This window comes from Zootoca vivipara, chromosome 10 (genome assembly GCF_965207765.1).
Source record: "Zootoca vivipara chromosome 10, rZooViv2.hap1.1, whole genome shotgun sequence".
In the NCBI taxonomy this organism is placed as follows: Eukaryota; Metazoa; Chordata; class Lepidosauria; order Squamata; family Lacertidae; genus Zootoca; species Zootoca vivipara.
In genome coordinates this window covers 3562711-3583431 of record NC_142593.1, presented here as the reverse complement: position 1 = coordinate 3583431, position 20721 = coordinate 3562711, and the positions used below count along the sequence as shown (strand labels likewise).

The window sequence follows — 20721 nt, the reverse complement described above, 5'->3', positions numbered from 1 at the left end:
AAGCATGCTTGAACCCTTATCCCCTGATCTGCCATTCCTGATCTGCCAGTCTTGTTTGGTTTAAACTTTAATTTGCTCACCCTCAGGCAGACAGTAATGGATGCGAGGCACTGACCGAGAACTTCAGTTGTTTCCTTGTACTGAGATAGAAAGGAGATGTAGAAGTTGGATGCCATCAGCATATTGATGACCTCAAACTCCCAAAACTTGGACGGCTTCACCCAGAAGAGGCTGAATAGCATAGGAAGCAGAATAGAGCCCCATGAGACACTGTAGGTCAATGACCAAGGCATCAAATGGAAGTCTACCAGCTACATGTTTTGGAAACTTTGCTGTAGGAAAGACTGAGACTACCATAAAATGATGGTCCTAAGCCCTATCCTAGCCATGTGATGTGTTGTATCTGTTTGGAGAAAAGTAATAGCAAGTGAGGAAACAATACATTACCTCCCCCTACTTCTTTACTCCAAATTTCACTTCCTAAAGCTGCAGGTTTTTTTAAAAAAATACCCTGTCATCAGTTTTAATATGTGCTTTAATGTGCACACATTCCTGTAACATATAGTTAGTCTCTGAAGCCTACTGATGCTGAAAATGTAAAAGTATCTTGAATAAGAATTTTGCTAAGATTCGAATTTAACTTTGTCAAGCAAGTTAAATATATTCAGTATAATCTAATGATTTTGTGGGGCTCGTGTGCCATGAGTAACGCAATATACTGTCTTACCGCGTGTTGTTCTTAGATTTGTAGTAGTAGTGTAGACAGTCATTGCAGTGATCTGGTCCTGGACCACCACATCCAACTTTGCTGCACTCTGCATTGCATGGACCTTTTGCGAAAGCAGCAGGAGGGAGAAAGCAAATCACCACTTGTCTTTATTTCAAAGGAATTGTTAGAAAATATTTGGTTTTATGTATTTGTTTTGGAAGTAAACAATGATAATAAAATAAATCAAAACTGGAAATACGTATTGTGGGGAATTCTGGATTTCTGAACCAGACCCTGACTGACCAGATCCAAGGTTTTTTGAACCAGGACACGACATTAATAGCTTTATGTAAAAGCAAGTGAAAAAGGAATCTCTAATCTTTTAAACTAGTATATTGGTGGGTACATTTGAGGCAGACACATCTGAAAATTTCTGCTTCATATTACCTGCATAGTCATCTGCCCCATAATCTTCTGTAGGGTCTTCTATTGGACTTGAGCGTACTCGTTCGGCTTTTGGGAAATCATTTCTTGGGGAATAAGGCTGAACAGAAGTACCATAAAGTACTAAGGACCATTCTTTCAATTTACCTAGGTGGGGCATATTAAAAACATGAGATGTGGGAAATACTTTTTCTAAATTTATTTTCTCCTATATTTGTATCATAGTCTGAGCTATAAACAGAAAAACGTAACAAACATTTTAATAGTTATATAACACCAATACAAAAAATAAAACCACTCCTTTCCCCACCTGAACAAACCTGTCAACAATGGCCGTATCAGTATTAGTGCAGGAAAGAAATTACTTGGCATCACGATAACATAGGCCTTAAAATGTCCATTAAGCAATGTTAAGTGAGATTCTGATCTAGTCTTCTTCCATGTACATCCCAGTTGTTTTCCAGTACCACATACGTAAGCAATTTCGAACTATCCCTGCTCCTGCAGTACCCCACACTCCTAAACCTGCTCCAGAGGGTTGGAGAACCCTCCAGAGAAGATTTAGAGAGTCCAAGGAATGTCAAGGGATTGGGAGGATAGTTGAACTTTTAGTAGGTCTGAGTGGCATACAACCCAGGAAGGAAATGTCAGGAAAAAAATTGCCCTTATTTTCCAAGCCTAGCAAACCAAAGGTGAGAATACAGTAAGCCCACAATTTACACACATTTAACTTGTACACATTCAGCTTTACATATCTGTATACTGTATCTGTATTTACACACACACAAAATAAAAAGGGTGGAAAGGGGGCAGGCATCTGGGAAAAAAGACTTTGGTAATCTCGCCCACCATTAAACCCAGTGTGTTTTGACTATACATGATTTAGGCTAGGCAACCTAAAGCCTGTGGGTCAGATGTGGCCCAATCGCCTTCTCAATCTGATCCGCGGACGGTTCGGGAATCAGCTTGTTTTTACATGAGTAGAATGTGTCCCTTTATTTAAAATGCATCTCTGGGTTATTTGTGGGGCATAGGAATTCGTTCATCCCCCCCCCCCAAAAAAAATATAGTCAGGCCCACCACATGGTCTGAGGGACAGTGGACTAGCCTACGGCTGAAAAAAGTTGCTGACCCCTGATTTAGGCTTTGGCGTGATCCCCAGAACATAACCCCCACATAGTATACGCATCTGTTGTATTCAACTATTTTTATTCTACTACTTACTACCCTCCCAGTGTCTCAGCTACCCAAACTTATAAACATGCATTAAAATGAAATGTACCAGAAAAATGATTTTGAAGTCACCCCAAATGAAACAGGAACATGGGAGTACAATTATTTTAAAAAGTTTTATATCTCTTTCTAGTGTTTTTAAGTCGCTTTGAGTTCATTTTTTTAAGTGACTGATAAATATACTACTACTACAAGACTTTTCTATCACTGACCCTAAATGCACATCACTATCAAAATTATCAGATTTGTACCTGGAGTCTTGACGTTTCTTAGCTGTGATGGGGTATCATAAATTTCCAAAATCCAGTCACCAGCTGCTTTCTCACCCCAGCAATGAGTAGTCATAAACTCCCAGCTTTTAAACCCTTCCATGGAATGGTCAAATAACCTTTTAAAGAAACCAATAATAATATAAACTAACTTAAAAATACTAATACAAAAATACATAGGAACATACTTTTGCACAAATGTTTTATATTATATAAAGTAATATTATTAAATAAACCAGGCAAGCCCATAAATCCAATTACAGTAATGGATCCAGTTAAAATGTACATTGGAGCTCCTGTCTCCAACTTCCTGGAGAAATGCATGCAGGGTTATTCCTTCATTGCAGGGGGCTGGACTAGATAACCCTTGGTGTCCCTTCCAACTCTATGATACTATAGGATGCTACACAAAGAGCCTGGAAGGAATGACATGACACGAAAGTGCACCAAAGCTACAGCAAAGTTGCAAATGTGCTTGTGTTCACTAATGCCATTAAAATGAATTCTATGAATAGATTTTTCTAAGTCACAAAACATGCACATTTGAAATAATTGTGCTTGAACCTGTGTCTGTCAGAAAGAAGTGTCAACTTCTGCTCTAGTGCAGAATCTTGTTTTATAATGTTGCTCCAATTTCTTCTGGATTATAAGCTTGGCAGTCAAGTGATCTGGCAGGTTTTTAATGGGGCTAATGGCAGAACTAGTATAAGTCCAGTCAAAGGTACATGGGTGGTGCTGAGGTCTACACCATGGAGCTTCTTGGGCTCGCCGATCAGAAGGTTGGCGGTTTGAATCCCTGCGACGGGGTGAGCTCCCATCACTCTGTCCCAGAACCTGCCAACCTAGCAGTTTGAAAGCACGCCAGTGCAAGTAGATAAATAGCTCCTGCTGTGGCAGGAAGGTAAATGGTGTTTCCATGTGCTCTGGCTTCTGTCACGATGTTCCGTGCACCAGAAGTGGTTTAGTCCTGCTGGCCACATAATATAATAAATAATAATAATAATAATAATAATAATAATAATAATAATAATATTTATACCCCGCCCATCTGGCTGGGTTTCCCCAGCCACTCTGGACGGCTTCCAACAGAAAAATGAAATAAAATAATCTATTAAACATTAAAAGCCTCCCTAAACAGGGCTGCCTTCAGATGCCTTCTAAAAATCTGGTAGCTGTTTTTCTCTTTGACATCTGCTGGGAGGGCGTTCCACAGGGCGGGCGCCACCACCGAGAAGGCCCTCTGCCTGGTTCCCTGAAACCTGGCTTCTCGCAACGAGGGAACCGCCAGAAGGCCCTCGGTACTGGACCCGGAAAGCTGTCTGTGGACAAATGTTGGCTCCCTCGGCCTGAAAGTGAGATGAGCGCCATAGTCACTTTTGACTGAACTTAACCATCTAGGGGTCCTTTACCTTTTACCTTTAGTATTTTTAACCTGCAGAGAACATTTCAGAGCTTTGCATCTGTAAGAGTTTGGGTAAATTATTCTCTGAACAACTGTTCTCCATGGAGGTTCTGGTGACAGCTTGAAAATAGGAAGAAGTAGCTACGAGGAAATCAAGACAGCTCAAATATCTCTCAGCCAAATTCTTATTATATTAATTTTTAAAGATGAAAAATAAAAAGCCCTGTCTAAAGCAGAAAGGAGAAGGCACTAGGAGAAGGCACTAGGAGAAGGGGACGACAGAGGACGAGATGGTTGGACAGTGTTCTCGAAGCTACGAACTTGAGTTTGACCAAACTGTGGGAGGCAGTGCAAGACAGGAGTGCCTGGCGTGCTATGGTCCAGGGGGTCACGAAGAGTCGGACACGACTAAACGACTAAACAACAACAAAGCAGAAAGCACTATGTTTTTTTCAACTACATCTGTTTACGTTACAGCCATCTTTCATATGAAAGTTGTGTGTTATCTGCCTGGTGGGTCTGAATCTTGCCATATACAGTGTGTTACAGTAGTCCAAGTGGGAGGCTGCCAGGGCATGGGCAACTGAGACCAGCCTCTCCTGGACCAGGAACAGCTATACCTGGACATAGGGAACAGCTATACCTGGACCAGGAACAGCTTAAGCAGGACATAAGCACTCAGGTGGCAGCTTGAAATTCAGTTGCAACCAATCCCAGAATAGGTTGTACACCTAATTTCCAGACATGGGAACTACCCATCAATAGCACCTCCCATCTCAACAAGATTCAGCTTCATTTTTTCGCCTCTCATCGAGTCCAACACCTTTTCTGCCTCTCCTGATTAGGATGGAATGGAGAGAGAGAGAGTTGCATGTCATCAGTACACTGATGACACCATACTCCCAATTCTCACATGCCAGCTCCCAAGAGTTTCATATAGATATTAAATAGCATAGAACAGTGGTTTTGAACCTTGTTGAGTCCACGGCTCCCTTGACCAACCACATTCTTTTGGGGGCTCCCTTGTGGAAGCCACTTACACTGGGGTTCTGTTACAGGACATGCGTAAGTGGGGATTTCTCTGTTCCACCCCTGCCCCTTTTGGGAGCTGTTTTTGGCATGCACGGTGTTAGCATTTGTCGCCCGGGACAGTTGTGAGACTGCCCAGGGCAGGGACAAAGCCAGTGCACACATGCCCGGGTACGTCCGGTGGTGCAATCAAATCTGTGATTGTTCCCCAACGTGAAGAACAACACACACAAGCCATTGGATAAGGCTTTATAAGGATAACTGCTTTATAAGGATACAGTGGTGCCTCGCTAGACGAATTTAATTTGTTCCACGGGTCTATTCTTATAACGAAAAATTTGTCTAGCGAATCCCATAGGAATGCATTGAATTTTTTTTTTGCCCATAGGAACGCATTAATTGAATTTCAATGCATTCCTGTGGGAAACTGTGATTTGCTAGACAAATTTTTCGTAAAACGAATTCGTCTAGCGAGGCAACCTCCGCTAGAAAAATCCTTCCTTTAAGCGAAAATTTTGTCTTACGGAGCGTTTGTTAAGCGAGGCACCACTGTAACTGCTTTATTGTGGCAAAATGCAGAGTCTGTATCTGTTTGCCCAGCTCAGACATTCAGAGCTGTTTAGCATGGCTGCCTCTCTCTAGCATAGCAGGCAGTGAAGAAAGAACAAAGGAAACAACAGTCCCACTTCAGGAACACAACAGTAGACGAACATCCTGTCTACGTCACTTCCACTCTGTGGAATGAAAAACACATGCAGTCATATGATAAACAACTATCCTATGACTGCAGATGGGGAATGAATCTCAACACGTGAAAGTGGGAGTGCATGTGTTGACGGGAACCCACTGCTCTGCAGGGCTGAGGTGACACACCCCACATGGCACTCCTAGCCTGCCTTTCTTGAAATTAGAGGCACATGGTGGGGGTGGAAAGGGCAAAACAAGATTAATGGTTAAATGGGGGTGGATTGCCATCTGTCATGTATTGATCCAGTTGAGATTCCTGCATTACATAGGGTTGGATTAGATGACCCTCGGAGTCCCTTTTAACTCTACATTCTATTATCTACGGTAAAATATCTCTGTAACAAGTGTTTGTTTTAAACAAAGTATTCTGACTTTCAAAAGGAATCACTAGGCAATAACTTATTTGAGAGGAAATAAAGTTCTTCTTTTGTTCTAAAAGTGCCTCCTCCTTATTTGGACTTGCTGGTTGAGAATTAATTGGGCACAAGTTCCCCTCTACATACAGTAGATGCTACCACAGTTAATCAAAAACCTCTGTTGTGGGAATACCGGAAAATTTTACCGTATCTAATAACACACCTATAATAGCCGTCAGGTTACCCATCTTCAGTGAGGGTGTCTGTCACACTTTCCTTCACCACTTTTTGGGGAAATATTATATAAACTGCTCATATCTCTTTATTTTGTAACACTGAAACCTTTGGACTGCTGACAATTGATTGTTTTTATATAATCATTGAGTATTATAAAACTTGAAGAACAATGTAATTTACTTAGGGAAACCAACAGTAATCTCAATATTGAATTTGAAAGCCTTTTTCTTTATTAAAGGCCCAAGCCCAAGAACCTTTCTGCTGGCCTCACATCTCAGGCCCCTGCTCCTTAAAAATAAAAAAAATCTTTCAACACAAAGCTTTTGTTACATCTCTTACAAGGTTGATTGGTATGCTGCGAAGTACTGTACAGTTGTACCATGAATCCCGAACGCCTTGCAAGTCGAATGTTTTGACTCCTGATTGCCGCAAACCCGGAAGTGAGTGAGTTTGCAAACATTCTTGGGAAGCCAAACATCCAAAGCAGCTTCCGTGGCTACCGAATGAGTGCAGGAAGCTCCTGCAGCCAATCAGAAGTCATGCCTTGGTTGTCAAACGTTTTCGGAAGTTGAACGTACTTCTGGAATGTATTCTGTTTGACAACCAAGGTACGACTGTACAGTACTAGTGAGACCTGAGCACACACCATCTTAATTTGCTCAGAAATTACATGTGCAATTTTTATGCAAATTTGCACCACAGACCTGTGTCAATAACCCTGATTAACAGTATTTTGCATTTTGCCTTACATGCAATAAAAGTATAGGGCCCTGTAACATTGCAAAATAGCTACTCTTCTTTAAAAAATGTGTCTTTTTCATGCTGTTTTGCAGTTTGAAAGAAACAAAAGTAAATGTTTTCCCCACATCTACTTACTCATGCTGTTGCATCCTAGACTTCAGCAATACTTATTTCCCCAGAGCCATAGAATCTATTTATTTTTTTATTCACTGCATGCCTGCCTGGAATGATGCTAATGCATTGGAACAGCACTTGTTTCTGTCAATTATATCAACAGAAACACTCAGGGCCTTTTGGAGGTTCATCAACATCCAGTTCAGACAGAGAAGTTGGGGCCTAGGCTATACAGCATTAAAAATGGGTAGAATACTTTTAGAATTATGTTTTTCACTGGGAAAAAAATAGAATGGAACAGCGCAAAGCAAGCATCTCATAAAAAACAACAGGCTGAAGGTGGGAACAGTGCATTTTGCTTGTTCGCTTTCACAGTTTGATCAAGAGCTTTCAGTAATTCAGTGGATGGTTAGGGGACCTGCCAGGCTGGATCAATCGAAAGTTCCATGGACTCCAGCAAGGGCTGGCGAGATATTCTTAGGAAACTCAGAAGCAGGGTGTGGGAGCCCTCCCACCCTCCTGTCTGCCCACAGGATTGGATTCTCCGAAGTATATCGTCTCTGAAGACAGCATATTCCATTTCTTGCGACTGGGGCTACTAGCTGCTGGTAGTTATTTTCTCACAATACTACACTAAATAAACCATAGTTTAGGGCAGCACTAGATCTATTGAGCTTAAGCTATAGGAGGGTAGATTTTGGTTTAACATCTGGAGAGACATACTGGTAACAAGAACACATTGACGATGGAACCAATTGCCCAGGGATGGTCGTGGGCCACCCCCACTATAGCTCCTCAAGGAGAAGCGTTTGAGACGTTCTTGCTCTGGAATTCCTCCACTGAGCAGGGGGTTGGACCGGATGGTCTTAAAGGTGCCTTCCAAATTTATGAAGCATGTGATCCCTGTCCCTTTCTAAGCTTGGGTTTTCCTCTTATTTTCTTCTGTTCTGTCCCTTGAATATCCAGTCTAACCACGTGAAAAGGCAGGTGTTAACTGTCGTAACTTTGACAAACAATGCAAAGCCTCCAGCAAATGACAACAGAATACAACAAATACCTAAAAGCAAACACTATCATTCTCACTCCCTTAAGGTTGTTTTTTTTAAAATGAGTAACCACCATTAAAAATTGAAGTATTCATAGACAAAACCCTAACACTGTCTGATATAATAGCTTAACTGTCGAATAAAATGCACAATGAAGATTTGTTTATGTTTTAAGAGTTCAAGTGTTAAATACATCTTTGCAGTTCAAGCAATCTCAATAATCTCTTCCAAATCAAACCCACAAGATTAATGATGAATCAATGATTTTTCTGACTTCAGTAAAAACATGTGAATTGCTGCTATTAATCATGTGTATCCAAGGTTCACTATGTCTGAAAAAAGTGTCTCTATGAGTCAGTAGCAACACAGCACTGACCAAGGATCGGGGATATCTGCTGCCAAGGCATTCCTGAAGCTAACAACATGCAACAATGTTTTCAAGCATTGCTTATCCTGTCCTTATTACATTTCTGTATTAAAACAAGCTCTTTTCTACAGAACAATGATGATGCACATTTCCAACTGCAGCAACAGACCACCACATATATTTTCAGTTACTTAGAAAGAAAATAACCTTGTAAACATTATTTGTGCATCCTCTTAGACATTTTTAAAAGAGCATACCAGAAATAAATAAATAACAACAACAACAACAACAACAACAACAACAACAACAACAACATATTAAATTTGTATACAGTCCTTCATCTGAAGATCTGAAGGCATTTAACAAGATGAAAATGCAAGATAAAAGCACAAATAAATAGTTAGAACAAAAACAAAAACAAAACAAATCCCCCAAACACATTTTAAAGGCCATAGAATATTAATCAGCCCAAGGCCTGGTTGAAGAGGAATGTTTTTGCTGGTGCCTAAAGATGTATAATGAAGGCGACAGATGACCCTCCATGAGGAGAACATTCCACAAAGGGGAGCCACTGCAGAAAAGGCCCATTCTTGTGTGACCACTCTCTGGACTTCTTCTGGCGGAGACACACAGAGAAGAGCCTCAGATGATGATGACAGGGTCTGGGTCAGTTTATGTATTACAGTCCTTCAAAGGAAAGCATGGGGGTGGAGGAGACACTGATGACCAATCTTTCCAATACAGTGGTGCCTCACTAGACGAATGCCCTGCAAGACGAATTTTTCACTTAACGAATACCGTGTTTCCCCTTTTTTAAGACACCGTCTTATAACTTTTTTTACTCAAAAAAGAACACGGTGTCTTATTTTCAGGGGATGTCTTGTACGGTACCTTAAGGCCTCCTCGGAGGGGCCAGGCCACTGGTTCGGGGTGCTGCTGGGCGCTCTGCGCGGCACCGAGGCGGCAGGCTGCTGGCTCGGCGCTCCGCCCAGCACTGCTGGGCGCTCCGGGCGCTCGGCGCTGCAGACCGCCGCTTCCGGCGGCGGGGGGCAGGCCTCGGGCAGCTCTCCCCCCAAAAGAAGGGGCCAGGCGCTGCAGGGCGCTCCGAGCGCTCGGCGCTTCGGAGCGCTCCGCTCTGCAGCCGCCGCTTCCGGCGGCGGGGGGCAGGCCTCGGGCAGCTCTCCCCCCAAAAGAAGGGGCCAGGCGCTGCAGGGCGCTCCGAGCGCTCGGCGCTTCGGAGCGCTCCGCCCTGCAGTCGCCGCTTCCGGTGGCGGGGGGCAGGTCTCGGGCAGCTCTCCCCCCAAAAGAAGAGGCCAGGCGCTGCAGGGCGCTCGGCGCTTCGGAGTGCTCCGCTCTGCAGCCGCAGGTTACGGCGGCGGGGCGGCAGGCCTCGGGCAGCTCCTCCCCCCCCAAAAAAAGAAGAGGCCAGGCGCTGCAGGGCGCTCCGAGCGCTCCGCTCTGCAGCCGCCGGTTACGGCGGCGGGGCGGCAGGCCTCGGGCAGCTCCCCCCCCCCCCGCAAAAGAAGAAGCCAGGCGCTGCAGGGCGCTCCGAGCGCTCGCTGCTTCGGAGCGCTCCGCTCTGCAACCGCCGGTTCCGGTGGCGGGGCGGCAGGCCTCGGGCAGCCCAAAAAAAAGAAAAGAAAAGAAGAGGCCAGGCGCTGCAGGGCGCTCCATGCGTTCTCTGCAGCAACAGCAGCCAGTTCCAGGCCCCTCTGGCTGGCTGGGGCGCTCGGCGGTCTCGCATGGAGGTATGTCTTATTTTCGGGGGGTGTCTTAGATCTCACTAATGCTAAAAAATGCTGCCATGGCTTACTTTCTGACTACGTCTTAAAAAAGGGGAAACACGGTAGGTTTTGCGATCGGAGGTTGCCTTGCAAAACGACGAGGTTTTCTATGGCTGCCGCTTCATCTTGCGAAGCGTGGCCATAAAAACATCCGATTACAAAACCTACATTTGTCTAGCGAAAGGGGCATTTGTCTAGTGAAAGGGAAACCAGCAGTAGCAAGGGAAGAAGGCGAAGGAAGATCAGCGCCTCTCAGCTGACCTTCCTTCGCTTTCTTCCCACGCTGCAGCTGGTTCCCCTTTGTGTTCCGCTGGTCTCTGCCGTTTGCCGTGAGGGGCAACTGGCAGAGACCAGTGGAACACTAGCGCGGGAAGAAGGCAAAGGTTTCCCCCCCCCGCCACCTGTCCGATCCAGACGGGAGGCGGCGGCGAGGAGTAGAGCTTCTCCCCGCCGCCGCCTTGCTGTGCACAGCCGGCATGGGATGCGGCTTCGGAGGTCTCCGAAGCTGCGCCCCATGCCGGGGAAGGCAGGCGAGGTGGCGGCCGGGAGAAGAGAGCTTCTCCTGGCCGCCGCCTCGCCATGCACAGCTGGCATTAGACAGGGCTTCGGAGACCTTCTCTGAAGCCCCGTCCCATGCCGGGGAAGGCAGGTGAGGCGGCGGCCGGGAGAAGAGAGCTTCTCCCTGCCGCCGCCTCGCACACAGCCGGCATCGGAGACCTTCTCCAAAGCCCAGTCCCATGCCGCCGTCCCCCAGAGCCCACAGGAATGCATTGATTAAGTTTCAATGCATTCCTATGGGAAACCAGGACTCGCTAGACGAAAAATTCGTTACGCGAATTGACCCGTGGAACGAATTAAATTCGTCTAGCTAGGCACCACTGTATTACTTAGGGAAACCTTAAAATAAAACTTGCCAATTACCCCTGACAAACATAGGGTATGCTACAGGCAAAGTTTAACACTTCAAAAGTTGACTTAGAAGTAATGAGCATAATTCTTTCCCACCAATACTTAACCATGTATTGTTTTCAATTTGAATTTATGTACTTGATGCAGGCTGAACTTTATGTACCTTTCTTTTAATTTTCTCTCTTTTGTGTATTATCTGGGCTTGGAGAGCGCCAAACAAAATGTAGTTTTAAGCTTGCAGTGCCAGCAGATTAGGCCAAAATGTAACAGCTATACCAAAGCAAGATCACAAAACCTGACATTCTGCTAGTAGTGAAATGATGGTCTTGTAAGCAAGGATGCTAACTGCGGCTCCAATCCAAGACTTCATGCATCATGTTGCATGCATCATGTGGCTTTCCTGTCCCCACCTCCCCATGCATGTCTGTGCACCCTTTAGAGCTGATCCTGACAGTTGAAGAAGTGTTTGGATTTGATATCCCACTTTATCACTACCCTAAGGAGTCTCAAAGTGGCTAACATTCTCCTTTCCCTCCCCCTCCCACAACAAACACTCTGTGAGGTGAAGTGAGGCTGAGAGACTTCAGAGAGGTGCGACTAGCCCAAGGTCACCCAGCAGCTGCATTTGGAGGAGCGGGAACACAAACCCGGTTCACCAGATTACAAGACTACCGCTCTTAACCACTACACCACACTGGCTCTCACACCACACTGGCTCTCCAGTTGAGAGACTCTCCAGATCAATATGGGACATGCAACAGAGAGAGGAAGGCATTGTCAGAACTTGGGAGACAGGCAACTTGCACATGTGGAAGTGTCACCTGCTCAGAGGTGGATTTAGGCCAGTGCAATGGGTTGTGCTTCACTGGGTGCAGAGTCTAGGGGGAGCCAAAGGGTGTTGCAACTATGATGTAGTGAATTGAACAGAATGGAAGGCGAGAGGCGGGGGTGCAGAATTTTGGGCTTGCATAGTGTGCCACTGAAATTTGAAGGACCAAAGTTCACCATGACCTGGTCATGCGAGAGCACTAGCTAACAACTCTGGAGACTTAGCTGAAAAAGTCCTCACATTATGCAGTATTACTTCCAAAGCGACAATAGCCCTAACCAGACCATTAAAATTAATAGACAAGCCTTTTTCATCATTTCATTGACTCTTTCATTACATGTCTTTCCACACTCAACTGTGGCTAACCGTAACTGCTAAGGTATCAAACCCAACCCACTGATTATGCTAAAGGATTCTCGGACCACTTGTCCACTTACCCCAGAAAACAACCTCATAAAAATCAGAGTTCATCAAATATTCAGTTAGAAGCTCTTGATCAGCACCAGAACTCAAGACAGACAGACAAGATCAACAATGGAACTAAGGTTTATGATAGTATCATGTCTGAAACACTCAGGTCAGACATGACAGGCTGGAACATCTACTCTGGCATTAACCTTATTCTGGAAGGACAACTTTAACAGCACTTGTCATTAGCAGCTATTCCTCCATCAACCATCGTCTTGCAATATTGATCTTGTTTCACTTCCTCTGTATTCTGCAATGATCTCATCCCTCAAGGATTTGTCAAAATCTATTGTGTCCAACGCTAAAGATTACAACATTATTCTAGCCACTGTTGATATTAATAGTGGCAGCAGATCTTCAATTCCACTTCATTTTTTTATTCTCTCCAAGACATGAGTATCTAAGCATTGCCTTTATTTAAATTGTGTACAGTACACCCTGGACAGTCAACCCTTATTGGACTGAAAGTTGAATATGATTATTATACCTGTTAGCCAATAGTTGAGATTTTGTTCCAGAAGGCGAAGTCAAATAAATTGCCAGGTCACCTCTCCGGGGATGTGTGACAGTGATGCGCACGACGACATGTTCCAGGTAGATGACATGGTGATTCGCATTATCTGCGCAGCCTGTTGCTTTGTATATTGAACGGACACCATTATCTGGTCCATTACGAATATTATCTGGTCGTATTGTTCTGTTTCAAAGACATCAACATAGTCATAAATCACTTTTATCCTTGAACTGTGTATTGAATTTTGGTGATACTGAAATAGGCTTAAGCAGGTCTTTTTTAAAAAACATTCCTGAGTTCTAATTCTATTCATTTGATGAAATCAATTATATCCTCACTTAAATAGTACTACAGGCTAAAAGATAAGCATCACCACAGTTTAACAACAAAGCCAATTAGTTTACAGAAGTTCCAGATTCCAGAAAACAATTTATATCATCTTTCATATTTTTCTGTTAAAATTATTTGAGCTGTATGAGTTAGCCTCTTCTTAAAGAACAAATGAGAGATGATACATTTAAGTCACAAGCCATCATACGTGTCCCTGAAGTCTGGTTCATAAAACCGTGTTAATCAAATGATAACTTTCACACAACAGCTTGATATTGTGAAACAACTAAAGATACATGCACTTTGATGTAAATTCCATATCATGTAAATCAGTAACTATCCTTGGAAGTGAGCTTGTCAAAAACAAAAGTTATAATCAGGGCCTCCAAAAAACAAGGCAGGCTTGGAGAGGTGAAGGGTAGAAACAGCAACTAACCCTCATTATTAAACTGGTTTCTCTGCCAAGTATGTTCTAGTTTACTTTTGGCTCAGGCTTTTACAAGCCTCTATGAGGCTGTCATTATAATTTGATTGGAATTATTAGATTTAGGCCTGATAAATACCACCTGAGACAGAAAAGTTGAGATAGGAAACCTGAGATCCAGACCACAAATAACGTTTGAATTGCAGAAAGAGAGAACTGCAGCAGAATTATGTACAGAATTGCCATTGCTCATAATATCCTGGGGCATTGTCTCGGTGTTTGCATGGAACGGATGGGGAGCTTAATGCTGTGAAGAAATAGTCTATTGAGCCCCACAGGGAGCCCTCTATGTATGGGCACAGCACCCTTACAGTATTCATCAAAGTAACAAAGGATTTAATTAAAAAAACAGTCTGAATGGAAACTTCATAAACTGTGACATTCACAGAATAACAGCACAAATATCCTTAATATAATTCTTTTTTCAAAAAACAACAACTGGGATTTATGTTGCACCTATTTTCCTGTAGTCCTGACTTCCATGAATTCAACTGCAGGTCTGAGCAAAGCATATGTACCGTGTTTCTCATATTATAAGACATGTCTTATATTTATTTTTTCCGCAAAAAAACACACTATGGCTTATTTTCAGGGGATGTCTTATATTTTTCCTCCTCCTCCTCCTGCCATGGCCGGTATTGCTGCTGTGCCTATCACTATGTCTTATTTTCGGGGTATGGCTTATATTCCTTGAATGCTTAAAAATCCTGCTATGGCTTATTTTATGGGTATGTCTTAAAATATGAGAAACAGGGTATGCTACAGACTGCAGATGCATAGACATCCCTGATCATATATTCAGAGCCTACATGGTCTGGGAGTGAGAGCTTAGATCTTGTCCCAAACCCAGAAATGTTTGTGAGGTAGAAGTGTACTGAGTGCTGACACTAGATGGGTTCCTCTCAAACTTATATATTATTATTATTATTAAACACAAATCATATTATATTAATGATATGATTTGTTATCTAGTATACCAAAGCTAAGCAATAGATCCAAAACTACAAAAAAGAGGTTAGGGTCAACAATCAAACACATGGAAGAAAAGGGATGGCACGGCATGGTGCCTAAAATGTAAAGAAAAAGGATGGTGCTAGGTGCGTCTCCCTGGTTCCACAATTGGGGAACCGCAGCTGAGAAGGTATTTTCTCTGCATCTCTACCACCCAGAGGAGGAGCTAATTGCTGACCTGGCACTTGTTCAAATTGGCTTGTTGTGAGTCTCACGGGCTAACAAGGCCCTGGCCTAGGGACCATAATTTTTATAATATGGTGCTATTTTCAATGACAATGTTGGCACTGAAATAATAATAAAAAATATGAGTTATATATGTGCTTTGATTTGTAAAACACAAACACGCAATTAAGTGATCTGCCAAGAATCTCAGAAATCTTCAAATGGCCAGGAGGAAAAAAAAATGTTTGAGAACCATTGCCTTAGGATAAGCTTACAAAAAACCAAACAAATGCAAGCTGCTGCAATGTACAACCACAGTAAATATATATGCATGCATTATGTCTCAACAAATGTCTTCAACAAGCATTACTTGATTTGCCGATCTGTATTTTCAACACACACATGCTGTGGAGGGACTGTTGTCCACTTTTCTGCTTCTATCACCATGGCTTCAGCATCCATCAATCCAAATCCATATAGGTGGCTAACTGCAAAATATAAACAGAATTGTTTACAATTGCAAAGTAATTCTATGCTGTTTCATAGAACACAACACACATTACTGCTACATTCCTCTTAATTCTCCTCCCTCACCTAATTGCCAAGAACCACACTGCATATAGTTGCCAATCATATCTAAATTCATTGTTCAATTGTTAACTGGCGGTGTCAGATATGGGTCTGCTTCACAGATACATGTGCAATCTATTTCCCCCATGTGATTGTAATGTAATTACAGAGTTTGTAGCAGCTGGAAAAATTGCAACTAAGATCACAGAAGTGACTGCCTGCAATCTTTGGATAACCACCTGGTTCACATTAACATTTCTGTATGTGGCTGCATGCCGAGATGGTGTTTAAACAAAAGTGGGGCTTGCAGAATGATAATTATAGAATGGCAATGTTTCTTGCTTGGATGCATCAACCAGACCTACACCTGAGATTCTATAATATCAGAAAGCAATAGAAAAATGCCTGGTGGAGCAAATGTGTGTGAACCAGATTATCTTTGAGTCTCTTTGGGAAACACTTCCCCACCTTAGACCGTGCTTTTCCCAAGCTTTTAGAATGAAAGGTTGGAATGTTATAAGGAGTAAAAGCCATAATCAGAATCCACAAACACCATGGTGCTGGCTGCTGTGGAATTCTAAATATGATACAGCATAGACTATAGTATAGATTTATACTGTAAGCTCTTTTTCGCTTTATTGAAGCTGAGTTTTGCTTAAGTTAGCTGTATAATGTATCAAGCACAGTTATCATGTGCTCTAGGACTCATAACTTTCAAGGCAATTCAGTAATCCTTACTGTTAATTTTAAGCATTTGAGCATTTGTTCATGGAAATTATCTATTAAACCATGTTAGAATTGCGTACATAGTTCAACTAGCACCCTGATTTCATCACACTCTTCAAGCTATGGGTAGAAAAAGCTACCTTCCTATTAGCAACTTGATTTTTAAATGTATTTTATTTAAAAAGTCTATCTTTTTACTCCTGATAAAAAGATTACTGCCCAGTATTGTAGTACCCACATTAACCTCCCATGGCTGACAGACAGTACACTTAATATTTCAGAACTTTATTTTTGTGATGAGCAAAGAGTAGCATTAACATGTGCCCTGCCATTTTAAAGAAAAATGCATACACACAAGTGATTTAGACCCCTGCCAGCCAAATCAAAACAGCCTAAGTGGTGCTATTATGGACTTCCATGTGCAGCCATTCCAGACAGCTGATATTTGGCTGTCTGCGATGCTCACGCTTCAAAGGCCCCAATCAAATGGATTTGGCTAGCAGCTCTAGGTACTGAGACAGGCCCATCATTTTCACAGACTAAATAACAGCAATTTGGGAAAACATTACAGAATTGATAAAACAGCCAATCCCCCACATCTCGATAAAAAAAGATGTGCTTACTCATGTGACCACACCATCAAAACGTTACCCATTTTTATGTGTTTAAATTTGAATTGCTACTGTTGCTGAACCTGACATTATCAAATTCAGGAGCCTCTGGCAGTGCTATAAGATTCCTTTCAGGTAACATGTTAGAAATGCAATTGCATTAACAACTTCTCGGGAAAGATAATGGGTGGGATATATACTTTTATTTATCATGAACTGCAAAGCACTACCTACCTGAAAAGGTTGATGAAATACTGCCATATCTGTGCTACCAAAGGCCACTGCAGCCTCTCTGCTTCCCTAAATATATGTCTTTATTATGTACAGGTGTACTTTTACATCAATGTGAGTATTGTAGCAAGGGATCTCATTGTGAGCCAAGTACCAAGGTGACCTGTGACTCACAAAAGCAGGGTAGAAGCATGTGGAAGACAGACACCTGCTGATGCAGTTCTCAACTAGCTTGACTGTCCAAAAGAAGTAATCTTTTTTAGACTGTTTCGGTATTATAAACAAGGGAAATATCCACTTACTTTAAAGAATATTGGAACTGTGCAGTTCTGACGCCTAGTTTTTCTCTAGACTACACAGAATGGTCCCCTGTGACAGTGATGTAGTGCTACATTTTGAAGTGAAGGAGCTCATCATGGCAGCCCCATCGGGACCCATGCCACCCCAAGGGGAATTCACAGCTTCACCTCACCTCCATTATACAATTGTGCAATGAAGTACTGCCAAATTGCTAGCTTGAAGTAGAAAAGGAAAAAATAAAGTCCCACATCTGTTCTCCATGCCACTAGACATCAAGTATGGCACAAGGAGACTGGATACCCATATCTCCCTGCCTGAAATACTGGGGCTTTGCAGACCACAGACCTGCCACAGGGATATGGAGATGTTTGACTTGGGGAAAGAGCAGATCAGCTTCTTGCCCCCCCCCATAAACTATGTCCTCACCCCAACAAACCATTAATTAGTGTATGAGCTAGCATTGCTTCTCAGTAGAGTTCTGGTGGGCTACAGGATCTTTAGGGAACTTTGAAGATGTGCTGGGAGGTGTAACTCCAGTGGTTTTGGCAAATCTAGATCGTCTTTAATCCGAGAAGGGACCCCAGTCTTGCTTGGGTTATTCCTACACAAGGGATTCACTGAATCCCCATGGGATGACAGCTGTAATACTGTCATTAACATTACTGCTCATTTATTTATTTGTATGACTTTTCTTCAGCAAAAGGGTTGCCAGAGCAGCACACAATATTACAATATTAAAATTACACATAAAACAGCGAAACACAAAACTGTCATACTGGATAGATAATAAAAACTCAGTCAACCAATCAGCAGTTAACACTAGATGAAGTTATGTTGAAAAGTCTATGACCTCTAAACAAACAGGTCTTTGCCTGATGTAGAAAAGACTGTGGGTGCCCAGGGCCGTGTGATGTCAACGGGGTGTGTGTGCTGACGTCCCTCGTGCATGTGGCAGAGTATGGTGATGTTGCACGCGTATGCCCCATGGCGTGCATGCCCGGCTGTGCTGTGCTTTGTGGGTGCCCAGCCCCCACATTTGAAATGTTGTGTGAACCACAGCATGCAGGGCCCCTGGGACCCAGCGCCTAGGGTTGTAAGCTATAGCAGATAGAGATCCATAGTTTTGAGGCCTACGAAGAAAGGACAGAAAAGAATAGAATAATAGAATAGAATAATAATTTATTGGCCAAGAACCAACATACTTGGAATTTTGCTTCGGCTACATTGCAATGTAAATGTACCTGGAGCCTTTTCTTGTCCTTCTTGGAGGCTGTGCCATACCAGGCAGTAATAGAATTACAGAGAACAGTTTCAATGATACCTCTGTAAAATTGGATCAACACTTCCTGGGGCAAATCAAATTTTCTTAGTTGATACAAGAAATACAACCTCTTGTATAAAACCCTTGTTTTTGCAAGAGAGTGAGCTTCTATTCATTATTCTAAAAGTTGTATGAGGTGAAGTAGCAGGTCGAAAAGGAGCCTTGCAGGACACACTACAGCAGGCATCCCCGAACTGTGGCCCTCCAGATGTTTTGGCCTACAACTCCCATGATCCCTATCTAACAGGACCAGTGGTCGGGGATGATGGGAATTGTAGTCCAAAACATCTGGAGGGCCGAAGTTTGGGGATGCCTGCACTACAGTGTATTAAGCTTTCTGTTTCTATTAAAGCACACTATAAATAAGCCAGATCTCAAGCAGTTAGAAAGGGAAAATGTAGTTTTCTGAGCTGAAAAAAACGAATACTTAGAATTCATTTGGCTGATGGGAATTTAAAAACACTGTTTGCTAAATGGTCATAGTGAATACCAGCAGCCCATTCTCCAACATGCAGAGTTGGAGCAAATATAAAGATTCACCCCCACTTCATTTATCTCCCATTACTGTGGGGAGCAATGGCTGCATTTCTAGCTCTTTCCATCTGTTTTCTGGCTTAAAATTGGTAGGAGCAACGGCTCTGAGGCACGGCGTTGCCATGCAAGCAAGTTAATCAGCCCACTGAAAAGGCATGCTGACCCACTTTCAGGTGCCAGCTCTCATTGACTCTTTGTTGAGTTTGAGACTCCTTCAGGTTTTTGCTGTTTTACTCCTCTGATTTCCCATTTCAAAAGAAAGAGGCATTCTTTCCTTTCCCCTACTCGCTTCTTACTCATTTTTCACGTAAAAAGGCAGTTCTCCCGCACCCTGTGTTACAGTGTAATCCTAAACGTGTTTTCCCAGAAGTGTCCCACAGTGTTCTACAGAATCCCTAGGAAAGTGTAACCAAGAGTAATCATGTCTACTCAGAGGTAAGTCCCACTGAATTCAATGGGACTTACTCCAAGGCAGGTGGGGCTAGGATTGCAGCTTACATCAGTTTTAGAAGCTTGCTTCCTTAATTTCTCAAATAAGCCTGGGTAAGAACATGTCATGGAAGAAATGTGTTTCAGCCATTAAGAGAATGATGGTACATTTCTACAAGAAACTCAGTCTGATCAGAGTAATTCATTCTATGAAAAACAGGCATTTAATTGTTATTTTTGGCTGTAGTTGAGGACAATAGTGAAATATTACACTAAATATCGCCATGTGCAATAGTAGAGTACTGATCCATTCTTGCCAACAGCAGTGTGCAATTCTCCCCCCTCTCACATCAAATTCAAAGTTGGATATTGTTATTTAATCTAAATCATTTGCTTTTCCTTGATCCAAAACTAACAAGAGGTTTAGAGAGAGCTACAGTTTTATTGGAACCATTGTTCAGCATTCATTGCCAAACTAATTTACTTAAAACTATTCTTTTTATTTGGGTTAAAGTTGATTCCTCAATTCCACAGTGAAGGGGGCCATTTCCCCCCCTTTTCCAAATCCAACATGAGGTTATAGAACAATTTTGTTAGGTCGCATTCTATTCCTGGAATCCCTTCATCTATGGCATTAATCAGGCGGTGGTGTGTGTGTGTGTGTTTGAACCCCACCCTAAAATATGGTTGACATATACCAGATGGCTCCCAATAGCAGCTTAAAATAAAAGATACAGAATTACTGCAACTGCATATGAATATTGCAATGTTTCACATATTTACATATTGACAAATACTGTAAAATACAATA

At 42.7% G+C, this 20721-nt stretch overlaps 1 protein-coding gene across 4 annotated transcripts in view; it reads right to left on the bottom strand.

Annotated features, from left to right (window-relative positions):
- Positions 1–20721, bottom strand: part of PCSK5 (proprotein convertase subtilisin/kexin type 5) — a 226986-nt gene that overhangs the window by 78583 nt on the left and 127682 nt on the right. For all 4 annotated transcript variants that reach the window (XM_035099987.3, XM_060280059.2, XM_035099988.3 and 1 more), the window contains exons 11-15: positions 15559–15676; positions 13172–13381; positions 2638–2774; positions 1157–1300; positions 728–830 (exon numbers count right to left, since the gene is read on the bottom strand). In XM_035099987.3, the coding sequence (XP_034955878.1) occupies positions 728–830; positions 1157–1300; positions 2638–2774; positions 13172–13381; positions 15559–15676 (712 nt within the window). The remainder of the gene's footprint in view (positions 1–727; positions 831–1156; positions 1301–2637; positions 2775–13171; positions 13382–15558; positions 15677–20721) is intronic.